At 48.0% G+C, this 13,028-nt stretch overlaps 1 protein-coding gene across 2 annotated transcripts in view; it reads right to left on the bottom strand.

The window, feature by feature from the left end:
• MED14 (mediator complex subunit 14) overlaps positions 1-13,028 on the bottom strand; it is a 107,808-nt gene that overhangs the window by 22,029 nt on the left and 72,751 nt on the right. For both annotated transcript variants that reach the window (XM_045751718.2, XM_069338912.1), the window contains exon 23: positions 9,005-9,163. In XM_045751718.2, coding sequence (XP_045607674.1) covers positions 9,005-9,163 — 159 coding nt within the window. The remainder of the gene's footprint in view (positions 1-9,004; positions 9,164-13,028) is intronic.

The following is a 13,028-nucleotide window of genomic DNA, read 5'->3' as shown; positions in this document are numbered from 1 at the left end:
CATGCTAGATGTGATATTTACCAGGAAGGAGGAAGAGATATTTGACATTCAGTACCTTCCTCCCTTGGGTAAAAGTGACCATGTCTTTTTGGGAATAAAGTATGCAATGCGTTATAAGCTGGAAGAAAATAAGGAGGTTGAAGCAGTTGAAAAACCAGACTTCAGGAGAGGACATTATGGTGACCTTAGAAATTTTTTTAGTGAGTATAATTGGACAGACTTGATGCTAGGCAAGGAAGTGAATGAGATGTATGGCAAGTTTTGTGAAATATATGATAAAGGCACAAAAAAATTTATACCAAAACAGAGATGCAGAACTAGGAAACAGGATTGGTTCAATAGAAATTGCGAGAGGGCTAGAGACCGAAAGACACAAAAATGGAATCAATACAGGAAGAGGCCGAACCCCCAAACATACCAGCGATACAAAGATGCGAGAAACAACTACACGGCAGTGAGGAGAGAGGCAGAAAGAAATTTTGAAAAAGGGATTGCGGACAAATGTAAAACAGAACCAGGTCTATTCTATAAATTCATAAACAACAAATTGCAGGTAAAGGATAATATTCAGAGGTTGAAAATGGGAAATAGATTCACGGAAGATGAAAAGGAAATGTGTGAAACACTAAACGAAAAGTTCCAAAGTGTGTTTGTACAAAATGAAATCTTTAGGGAACCAGATACAATAAGAATTCCAGAGAACAACATAGAACACATAGAGGTGTCTAGAGACGAAGTGGAAAAAATGCTCAAGGAGCTCGGTAAGAACAAAGCAGCTGGCCCAGATGGCGTTTCACCATGGGTTCTGAGAGAATGTGCATCTGAGCTCAGCATTCCACTTCACCTGATCTTTCAGGCATCCCTGTGTACAGGAATCGTAGCAGACGGGTGGAAACAGGCTAACATAGTTCCAATCTACAAAAGTGGCAGCAGGGAAGACCCCCTCAATTATAGACCTGTATCATTGACAAGTGTAATAGTGAAAGTATTGGAAAAACTAATCAAAACTAAATGGGTAGAACACCTAGAGAGAAATGATATAATATCAGACAGACAGTATGGTTTTCGATCTGGAAGATCCTGTGTATCGAATTTACTCAGTTTCTATGATCGAGCCACAGAGATATTACAGGAAAGAGATGGTTGGGTTGACTGCATCTATCTGGACCTAAAAAAGGCTTTCGACAGAGTTCCACATAAGAGGTTATTCTGGAAACTGGAAAATATTGGAGGGGTGACAGGTAAGCTTCTATCATGGATGAAAAATTTTCTGACTGATAGAAAAATGAGGGCAGTAATCAGAGGCAATGTATCAGAATGGAGAAATGTCACAAGTGGAGTACCACAGGGTTCAGTTCTTGCACCAGTGATGTTTATTGTGTACATAAATGATCTACCAGTTGGTATACAGAATTATATGAACATGTTTGCTGATGATGCTAAGATAATAGGAAGGATAAGAAATTTAGATGACTGTCATGCCCTTCAAAAAGACCTGGACAAAATAAGTATATGGAGCACCACTTGGCAAATGGAATTTAATGTTAATAAATGTCATGTTATGGAATGTGGAATAGGAGAACATAGACCCCACACAACCTATATATTATGTGAGAAATCTTTAAAGAATTCTGATAAAGAAAGAGATCTAGGAGTGGTTCTAGATAGAAAACTATCACCTGAGGACCACATAAAGAATATTGTGCAAGGAGCCTATGCTATGCTTTCTAACTTCAGAATTGCATTTAAATACATGGATGGCGATATACTAAAGAAATTGTTCATGACTTTTGTTAGGCCAAAGCTAGAATATGCAGCTGTTGTGTGGTGCCCATATCTTAAGAAGCACATCAAAAAACTGGAAAAGGTGCAAAGACATGCTACTAAGTGGCTCCCAGAACTGAAGGGCAAGAGCTACGAGGAGAGGTTAGAAGCATTAAATATGCCAAAACTAGAAGACAGAAGAAAAAGAGGTGATATGATCACTACATACAAAATAGTAACAGGAATTGATAAAATCGACAGGGAAGACTTCCTGAGACCTGGAATTTCAAGAACAAGAGGTCATAGATTTAAACTAGCTAAACACAGATGCCAAAGAAATATAAGAAAATTCACCTTCGCAAATAGAGTGGTAGACGGTTGGAACAAGTTAAGTGAGAAGGTGGTGGAGGCCAAGACCGTCAGTAGTTTCAAAGCGTTATATGACAAAGAGTGCTGGGAAGACGGGACACCACGAGCGTAGCTCTCATCCTGTAACTACACTTAGGTAATTACACTTAGGTAATTACACGCAAAGCACAGTGCAGTAGCGACACCGGAGCCAGAGCACACAACCATCGCCTATAGCATCAGCCTCAAGAACTGAGGTGTGGGTAGCCGGCGCGGGGTGTCTGGGGCTCCCCCTTCCCCCTCCCGGGGAGGGGGGAGCTGCGCAGACAGCGGCGCGGCGATGTGTGACGTCACACTAGTTTGCTTGTTTTCGGTTGGGGAGTTCTATCCACTAGTTCGGTTTTTGGTAGCAATTTTAACCAGAATAGGGGTTTGTTTTGGGGCGCTTACCTTTCTGGGTGCCTGTTCCGGTCGATGGCAGACAGAATGCTTCCAACTACACGGGGGCTTCTATAGGCCATTGCTTCCCTTGCCTCTCTGAGGGGGCCCGGTTCTGGCCGTGGTCCCCGGTAGGCCTAAGAACTCCATACACATGACTGATGCCAAAGTCTGACATTAGCATATCAGCCTGGGATAGCTCCGGGGAGCCGATGGGGCTCCCCCAGAAAGTTCTTTCTAATATCTCTGTGGCTCATTTGGGCACTCAGTTTCCGCCTGTGTCCCCGTGTGCGTGTGCCCCTTGTGTTAAATAGCCTGTCTTTATCTACCCTATCAATTCCCTTGAGAATCTTGAATGTGGTGATCATGTACCCCCTAACTCTTCTGTCTTCCAGCGAAGTGAGGTTTAATTCCCGTAGCCTCTCCTCGTAGCTCATACCTCTAAGCTCGGGTACTAGTCTGATGGCAAACCTTTGAACCTTTTCCAGTTTGGTTTTATCCTTGACTAGATATGGACTCCATGCTGGGGCTGCATACTCCAGAATTGGCCTGACATATGTGGTATACAAAGTTCTGAATGATTCTTTACACAAGTTTCTGAATGCCATTCTTATATTGGCCAGCCTGGCATATGCCGCTGATGTTATCCTCTTGATATGGGCTGCAGGGGTCAGGTCTGGCGTGATGTCAACCCTCAAGTCTTTTTCTCTCACTGACTCTTGAAGAATTTCATCTCCCAGATGATACCTAGTATCTGGCCTCCTGCCTCCTGCCTCCAGCCAAGGGGCATCCGGGTGAGCAATCAACGTAGCGCGTTGCAACAACTTAAAGCGCACATGCAATGCCTGCGATGTCTGGACCCACAGAAGATCATCATTGAACTGAACGGTAAACTGTGACCAGTAGGCAACAAAACTCGCAGGACTCCAGGTCAAAAGTGTTATTGACCCCACAGGCAGTGTGACGGAGGAAAAAACAGTGGTGAGTCACCGTGAGACAAGGGGACCGAGCAACCTTCAAACTTGCACAAAGTGAGCAGGAGACTCAGGGGTCACATCCATCGGACCCATGTGGCCCCTGGGGTTTCCCAGGGTCCTGAGATGGAACTCACGTTCAGGGAATCCCAGGCAGGTTACTGCTAACCGGCGTCCAAAACTACCAAACAAACAATCTAAAAGCTGAACCCCAGGGACGTTGCACTCACAGGGACCTAGCAGGGGGCAACACCGAACAACTGTGCACAGACCAGGCCCAAGAAGGGCAAGCAATGCAGACCCCCCTACAAGGCACAAAACAAAAAGAAAACAAAACCCCGCAAGAGGACAACGCACCCCAAGGAACAGAGCCAGCCGCCATGATCGGTGACAACAAGCTGCACAGCACCCTGCGCCCCAAACAGTGCAAACTACCTGACTCTAAGGTAAACAATGAAGACAAAACCCCCCAAGCACCCAAAGGGTAGCCGAAAAACCGAGGAGTCAGACGTCCTAGCAGAGGCAGGCCCCGAGGAACTTGTGGAAGGTGGCCAAAGCTCCAAGGGCAGTACTTACAGGACACCTAGAGACGATAACCCTAGGCGCATGCAGCCCGAGTACTGTAGAATAACTCCTGGCTCTCGCACCCCTGGAAAACAACCACCACACTCTCAGTATAGTGCTGAAAACTCTGGAGCCAAAACACGACCTCTGCCTCTAGCATCAGCCTGAGAACTAAGGGTGGATAGCCGGCATGAAGGGTCTGGGGCTACCCCTTCCCCCTCTTGGGGAGGGGAAAGCTGGGCAGACAACGGCTCGGCGACGTGTGACATCAAGATCGTTTGTTCGTTTCGTTTAGGGGAGTTCTATCCACTTGTTTGGCTTTGGCAGCAATATTTTCACCAGAATAGGGGTTTGTTTTGAGATGCTTACTTTTCTGGGTGCCTGACCAGGTCGATGGCAGACATAGAATGCTTCCAACCACACGGGGGTTTTTATAGGCCATTGCTCCCCTTGCCTCTTCTGAGGGGGGCCAGGTTCTGGCTCGTGGTCCCCAGTAGGCCCTAAGAGCTCCATACACACGACTGATGCCAAAGTCTGACATTAGCATATCAGCCTAGTAAGCTCCGGGGAGTCGAAGGGGCTCCCCCCAGAAAAACAGGAGCAGACAAAAAAGCAGGAACGAAGGGGGCCCACTGGTCAGACCCAGAAGCTCTGGCTGGAGGACTAGCCTCAAATGCCTCCAACGCCATCCCCAGAAGGGGACTCCCCCGAGACCGCCCGTGTCTCAACACCAACTAAACCCTGCCCTGACTCCGAAGCCCTCAGATGTTTCGGAGCCGGACGCAAAAGGGGGTGGGGACTGGATGAACAACCGAAGGGAAAGGACAAGGAGGGGCAGTCGGAACCAGAGTCAAAGCGACTTCCACCCTCAAGTCTGGGTTCTTGGACCCGGACCTATCTTGAGATTCTTGAGGTTATCTTGAGATGATTTCGGGGCTTTTTTTTTTTTTTTAGTGTCCCCGCGGCCCGGTCCTCGACCAGGCCTCCACCCCCAGGAAGCAGCCTGTGACAGCTGACTAACATCCAGGTACCTATTTTACTGCTAGGTAACAGGGGTATAGGGTGAAAGAAACTCTGCCCATTGTTTCTCGCCGGCGCCTGGGATCGAACCCAGGACCACAGGATCACAAATCCAGCGTGCTGTCCGCTCGGCCGACCGGCTCAACCTATCGCGTTGCAGCAACTTAAACTGAGCATGCAATGCCTCTGCTGCCTGCACCCTCATATCATGTTCTGTAGCTTGAGTGAACTGGAGCACATACAAGGAAGAAATGTTGCACAACTCCGGGTCAAAAGAATCACTGACTCGACATGCAGCATGGCAGAGGCACAACCGGTGACTGACACCTTGAGACAAGGGGACAGAGTAACCATCAACGTCGCATGAAGCGAGAGGGGACTCGAGGGTCGCATTCATCGGACCACGGAGCCCCTGCTGGGTTTCTCAGGGCCCTCAGCCTTGGTAACACGCTAAGGGAAGCCCAGGCAGGGTACTGCGAACAGGCGCCCAAAACTACCAAGCAAACTTCTAAAAGGTGAACTTCCCTGGGACATGTCCACTCACGGAGGCCTAGCAGGGAGGGGGGGGGGGGGTACCACCGAGCACACAGTGTAATGAGCACAAAGATATGTATATATATAATGACCCCCCCAAGCGTAGATAGGGGGGGGGGGGCCAACCAAAGGCAAACCCCCCTCCCTACCAGGCACCCTATGCCCCTGTTACCTAGCAGTAAATAGGTACCTGGGTGTTTGCCAGCTGTCACGGGCTGCTTCCTGGGGGTGGAGGCCTGGTCGAGGACCGGGCCGCGGGGACACTAAAAAGCCCCAAAATCATCTCAAGATAACCTCATGATAACCCCGTGCCCCTACCAGTGATGAAAACTACCCCCTACCCAGAGGCAAACAAGGGCAACAAAAACCCCAGCTGACTCCAAGGGCGGACAATTACCGAGCAGTAACAGACACAGCGAAGGTAGATCCCAAAGCGACTTGTGGAAGGTGGCATCAAGGGCAGTATTTACTGGGCACCTAAGGAAGGAAACCCTAGGCGCATGCAGCCAGAGTACCATAGTACTCCCGGCTCACAAACCACCTGTAGAGACAGACCAAGCCACAAGGCACAGAAACAGAGACCAAAGCAGGAGTCAGAGGAACATGACCTGCCAATATCACATAAGCCAAGAATTGACAGTTGGATCACCAGCGCAAGGGTCTGGGGCTTCCCCTTCCCCCTCCCAGGGAGTGGAGGGGGGGTTGCAAAGGCAGCGGCGCAATGACGTCATGCTCATTTGCTAATTTTCGTTTGGCGAGTTCTGTCTACTCATTCGGCTTTAGGTAGCAGTATTTTCGCCAGAATAGGGAGTTTGTTTTGGGCCACCTTCCTTTCTGGGTGCCAGACCCGGTCGATGGCAGACACAGAATGCTCCCAACCACAAGAAGGTTTCTATAGGCCATTGCTCCTCGTGCCTCTCTGAGGGGGCCAGATTCTGGCTCGTGGTCCCCGGTAGGCAAGAACTCCATGCACGTTTACTGATGCCAAAAAGCTAATACAATGGGGCCTCGACTTGTGATGCTAATCCGTTCCCAGAGACGGATCGTAAGTCGAAATATTGTAAGTCGAAGCGATTTTTCCCATAAGAAATAAAGGGAATTGAATTAATCCGTTCCCCACCCTCCAAAATATTAACATACAAATACATTTTATACTGAATACAATGTTTTTTTCTAACTACAATACAGTACCTAAGTTGATCTTACCTTTATGGAGGGCTCTTGATGGTGTATGGAAGATGGTGATGAGGGGGGAGGAGGAGAGGTGTTACTGTTTGGAACGGGAGTCCCCTTCCATTATCACATCAGGCAGTGATGTTTTGTCTGGGGTTCTCTCTCTCCTACGTTTTGCCTGACCACCACTAGGACCTGGTTGTGGTTCAGTGTTTGTTTGTCTCGCTGCAAATTTGTCAAGATACATTTGTTTTTCCCTTTGTTTTAACATTTGCCTGCAATGATGCATCACTTTAGCACCCATAATGTCCTTTTTCTTAGCTAGTATGGTGGATATCGTTGACTGAGATTTGTTGTACTGCCTAGCCAGTCCAACAACCCGCACACCATCTTCATATTTACGAATGATCTCTTGTTTCTGCTCTATGGTCATCCTTACATGGGATCTCGTATGTTGAGCCTTACCACTGACTTTCCTGGGACTCATGGTGTGATATATAATAATTATTTTAATGTTCAAAATGCAACAAATCACCACAAACGCAGAATTTCTTATAGGTGCGATCGTCACTAAGCGGGCAGCTGTAGTAAACTGAGGCAAGTCGGACCGCATGACCGGGAACCACGCGCTTGGTCAACCCGAACGTGCACCAACAAATATCGTAAGTCGACGACACCATCGGATGTCGAGTCGCATTTTTCGATGAAATTTACATAATAACCCAAAATTATCGTAAGTCGGGGCAATCGTAAGCCGAGGTGCCACTGTAATTACATATCAGCCTGGATAGCTCCGGGGAGCCGACGGGGCTCTCCCCAGAAAACTAGATTGCGTGGCCTGTGGGCTACTCCAAGCAACAGCCTGGTGGACTAAGCTCTCCGAGGCCAGGCTTGGCGAGGAGAAGAACACCCAGAACGCCATCAATCAGGTATCAAGCAGGTAAGCAGAAGTTTTGGAGGTTAACAAAATAACAAAAATAGAGAACATGGGTGAAAGACAATAGCAGAACAGATATGATGTTGGATAGATTGACATCACTTAAAAAGCATAATCATGCTTGATGGACCTAGTTGCAGCAAAGGCAGTTGGGACAGACCAAATACCACAACTGTTGCTAATGATTCTGCAGGAGTACTATGCAATTCACTTACTAGAATCTTCAGTTAAACATTACCAACACGACCACAGGATTTATCTCTTACACGAATGCTCTTAGTCTATGGGAAAAATATTCATGCCTTACAATGTGATCAAACCAATATCCCTAGATGCCTCCAGCAAAACGCGTGAAAGAGCCAGAGATGTGGGTTCCGTCCCATTTTTTTTATTATTTTCTACCACAGACGTGGCCACACATTTACAATGCTAACCAGCATATATACATTTTCTTCTGTCCTCCATGGACAGGGTTAGAGAAGTGTTAAACATATAGTTCAGGGGTTTATTGAACCAACCACAGAAGGTGATTCGGTGCTTTTAAAATGCTTAGCTAACCTACATACATAAATACATAGATACACAGATTTACGTATGCCCTACATAAAGTGTTCGATGTGTCTTTTACATAGTGTCATTAATGTGCATTTACAAAGGTGAAATGTAATTCTGATCAGCTTCCATATATACTTTATACACATACATATATATACACACACACATATACATACATATACATATATACATACATATATACACACACACATGCATTCACATACTTTTGTCTCTTACTCTGACAGGATGAGATAGCTGAAAGAGAAACTAGTGTGCAATTGAGCACCCAATCACTGAAAGTGATTAAGGTGCTTTTACAAGCTCAGGTTATATAGTTACATCACATACATACATTGTATAATTGATACATTACATGGTTAATCTTGGGTACAAGTCCAATATATCATCAAGTGTTCCAGTACTCATATAGTAATTACACAGTTCAGCATACCTCAGCCCAGGAGGCCTTACAATGTGTGACTTTCCGTGCCATTGTATAGCCTCAATTTTTTTTATAGATACATCATGATCTTGTGACTTAATTCTAATCTTATTCTATCACCTATCTTATGAGCAGAAGAGGATCTATATAAGCCCAAGTCTCCAGGTCATCAGAGCACTTCATTTTTACCATGGGAAGATGGTGTTCTACTTTACAGCAATAATCTCCCTACAGAAAGCAAAATTCACACGTTACCTGAAGTTCGTCACTGGTCCACTGGTCTCCGTGCTCGGGCAGCGGCTGCAGCTTCAATATAAGGTTGTACGAGGGACTACTCTGAACCAATATTTGGCAGTTGAGGGTCTCTGTCTTGAACTGAATGCTACCGGGCTCGATGCCACCCACGGGCTTCATCTGGCGAGGAAAAACACATCGCTGACTTTGGTATTGTATCTACATATAATGAACCTACCCGCCAAACACACGACGAAATGACGACGTTGCTACATCATTCCAACAAGATTTAACACCTCCAAACAAGTTGTAACAACGTTCTAATACTTCATAAAAATGTTATAACAAGATGTAACAACTTTATTACAAGTTTTAACAAGCGGAAAATAAGGACAGTTACATTGTGTGTTTGAAGAGTTATTATCTCTTAATATCTCCCTGCCCCCACTCAAAAAACCAGTGGTGAATGTAATGAAACGCCATTTTCTGGGTGAGACCCGGAGACTCCCCGGAGCTTACTAGGCTGATATGCTAATGTCAGACTTTGGCATCAGTCATGTGTATGGAGTTCTGTGGGTTCTGTGGACCACGAGCCAGAACCTGGATCCCTCAGAAGAGGCAAGGGGGTGCAATGGCCTATAGAAAACCCCATGTGGTTGGAAGCATTCTATGTTTACCTTTCTGGGTCAGGCACCCAGAAAGGTAAGCATCCCAAAACAAACCCCAATTCTGGTAAAATTATTGCTACCACAAGCCAAACAAGTGGATAGAACTCCCCTAAAAGAAACAAGCAAACAATCATGATGTCACACGTTGCCGTGTCGCTGTCTGAGCAGCTACCCCCTCCCTGGGAGGAGGAAGGGGTAGCCCCAGACGCTTCATGCCGGCTATCCACCCCCAGTTCTTAGGCTGGATGTCAAAACACGAGAAAAACTGCCGACCGGAGGGAGGGATGCCGGGGAGCCTCTGGATCTCATCCAGAAAATGGCATTTTATTACATTCAACGCTGTTTTTTGGGGGGGAGCCCCTTCGGCTCCCCAGAGCTAACTACCCGCAGAGGAAAAGAATAGGGACTTACCCGGGAGGTGGTCGCTGCTCACTCCTCAACTCGAGGTCGAGACAACTGGCTGCAATCACCGACCCAGAGCGACACAGGCCCGACGAGGCCCAGGGACGTTCACGAGGTAACGAGCAGCCAGGACCCTGTTGGACCGCCAAAAACCCTGTGCTCGAATGTCAGCCCAGGAAATGTTGCCAAAGACGGCAACAAGAGAAGAACACTTACAAATGTCATGGGCACGGGGATAAACCGCAGGCTGGCAAGCCTTAATAACTCTGCGGACGACCTGAGAGACTCGCACCTGCGAACAGGGAAGAAGGGAAACCGGATCATCCCACAGCGCGTCCTCGGATACCAAAGCCATGGGGCGCAAATAACAGTGAAGAACCGCAACTGGACACAAAACATGATGCACCCCCGGCCGAACGAACCAAGCATCAACCACCAAGGCTCCCTTCCAGAAAGCAGCAGTCTCATTCTTCGCCAGAAAAGAAGATGGCTGCAAATGAACAAAACCATGACGAAGACTGAAGGAGCAGAAACCCCTGCACCGGAGGAGAGCATGAAGCTCACCAACCCGACCCCCAGAGGCCAATGCCAACAGAAAAAAGCCCCTAAGAGAAACAATCCTGAACCGAAGGGGCCACAACAAACCGAGAAGAAAGATAGGAGAGCAGCCTGTCCAATGACCAGGATGGCTCAACCCGGTGCAACAAAGCCCGAGACAGCTTGTGAAACAGTGCAGAAGTAACATCCATACTGAAAGCAAGCTGAAGCAGCTCCACCAGCGCCGCACGATACGAGGCGACAGTATTAGTCATAAGGTGACGGTCCTGGAACAACCAAGAGAGAAAGGACAAAACCACATTAACAGAAAGAGAAGCACAGCGACGAAGACGCAAAAAGAAACGGAAGGACCGCCACGAGACTTCATACTGCCGCCGGGAGGAAGCCCGCAGGTGGGACACTAACAAGGAAGCCACCTGATCACCTTAGAGATGATAAACTTGAGTAAAAAAGACCATACGCAAAGACTCGAGGAGAAGATTGAACCAGTTACATGACGCATTGAGCCAATCTGTTGGAAGAGGCAGAGCCACGAGAAAACCTCCGGGTTCGGACACCGAGCAAGCAGCACCTCAAACCAGGCTGGGCCAGCCACCACGGGGCCAAGACAACTACTTTTCCCTGGTAGGTCTCCAAGCAAGCCAGGACCTGGAGCAACAGCTGAACCGGAGAAAAGAGGTAAAAAAAAAATCACCTCAACCAGTCCTGTCGAAAGGCATCGACCCCGACTGCCTCCCAATCGGGAAAGGACGCCACATACTGGGGAAGGCACCGCGACCACACCGATGCGAAGAGGTCCACCTAGGGGCGCCCAAACGTCTGGCAGAGCCAACGGAAAGAGTCGGCGTCGATGGTCCATTCCATGGAGAGGGGAACGAAACGGGACAGGCCGTCGGCCAAGACGTTGAACACACCCCACATACGAACTGCAAGGAGAGCCAAACCCCGAGAACTCAGCAGACAAGTCACCTGAAGTGACCAGCGCCAAAGAGCCAAGGACCGTAGCGAATTCCCCCCTCCCCCATTCAAGCAATGAACCACCGGGGAGCAGTCCGAATGGAGCCGGATCGTTGATCCCCAGGCGACCCGAACCCTCCAAAATGCAAACCACACCGCCGCAAACTCCCACACCATGCTGTGTGCTCGACGGAAGGACGGAGCCCACCGCCCCTGGCCAGTATGGTGAGCACTGGTCACAATACCCCAGCCGAGAGACAAAGCGTCTGTAAACACATCGAGTGAGGGCTCGGGAACAACCGTGGACATCTTCAAGAGAAAACTGGACTGTTTTCTAAGAGAAGTTCCGGATCAGCCGGGCTGTGGTGGGTATGTAGGCCTGCGGGCCGCTCCAAGCAACAGCCTGGTGGACCAAACTCTCACAAGTCGAGCGTGGCCTCGGGCCGGGCTTGGGGAGTAGAAGAACTCCCAGAACCCCATCAAGCAGATATCAAACAGGTATCATCCAAGAACCCGGCTCCAAAAGGAGCTGAACCTGGGACAGTGTAGTCATCCGAAAGGAGGGGCAATGAACCCAAGGGTTCAGACGGGACAGGTCCAGAATGAACCGCAGGTCCACACAGTCCACACAAATAATATTTAACATTAAATGAAAAGTTTAAACATAACAGTGGTGCATAACAAAGCAACTGCACCACAACAGCTGCAGGTCATTATACAACACCTGCACCAGTGCAGCTGCAGGTCATTATACAACACCTACACCAGTACAGCTACAGGTCATTATACAACACCTGCACCAGTACAGCTGCAGGTCATTATACAACACCTGCACCAGTACAGCTACAGGTCATTATACAACACCTGCACCAGTACAGCTGCAGGTCATTATACAACACCTGCACCAGTACAGCTACAGGTCATTATACAACACCTGCACCAGTACAGCTGCAGGTCATTATACAACACCTGCACCAGTGTAGCTGCAGGTCATTATACAACACCTACACCAGTACAGCTGCAGGTCATTATACAACACCTGCACCAGTACAGCTGCAGGTCATTATACAACACCTGCACCAGTACAGCTGCAGGTCATTATACAACACCTGCACCAGTGCAGCTGCAGGTCATTATACAACACCTACACCAGTACAGCTGCAGGTCATTATACAACACCTGCACCAGTACAGCTGCAGGTCATTATACAACACCTGCACCAGTGTAGCTGCAGGTCATTATACAACACCTGCACCAGTACAGCTACAGGTCATTATACAACACCTGCACCAGTACAGCTGCAGGTCATTATACAACACCTGCACCAGTACAGCTGCAGGTCATTATACAACACCTGCACCAGTGTAGCTGCAGGTCATTATACAACACCTGCACCAGTACAGCTGCAGGTCATTATACAACACCTGCACCAGTACAGCTGCAGGTCATTATACAACACC

This window comes from Procambarus clarkii, chromosome 5, assembly GCF_040958095.1.
Source record: "Procambarus clarkii isolate CNS0578487 chromosome 5, FALCON_Pclarkii_2.0, whole genome shotgun sequence".
NCBI classification, from domain to species: domain Eukaryota; kingdom Metazoa; phylum Arthropoda; class Malacostraca; order Decapoda; family Cambaridae; genus Procambarus; species Procambarus clarkii.
The sequence above is the reverse complement of the archived record's forward strand: the minus strand, read 5'-3'. Positions and strand labels throughout refer to the sequence as shown.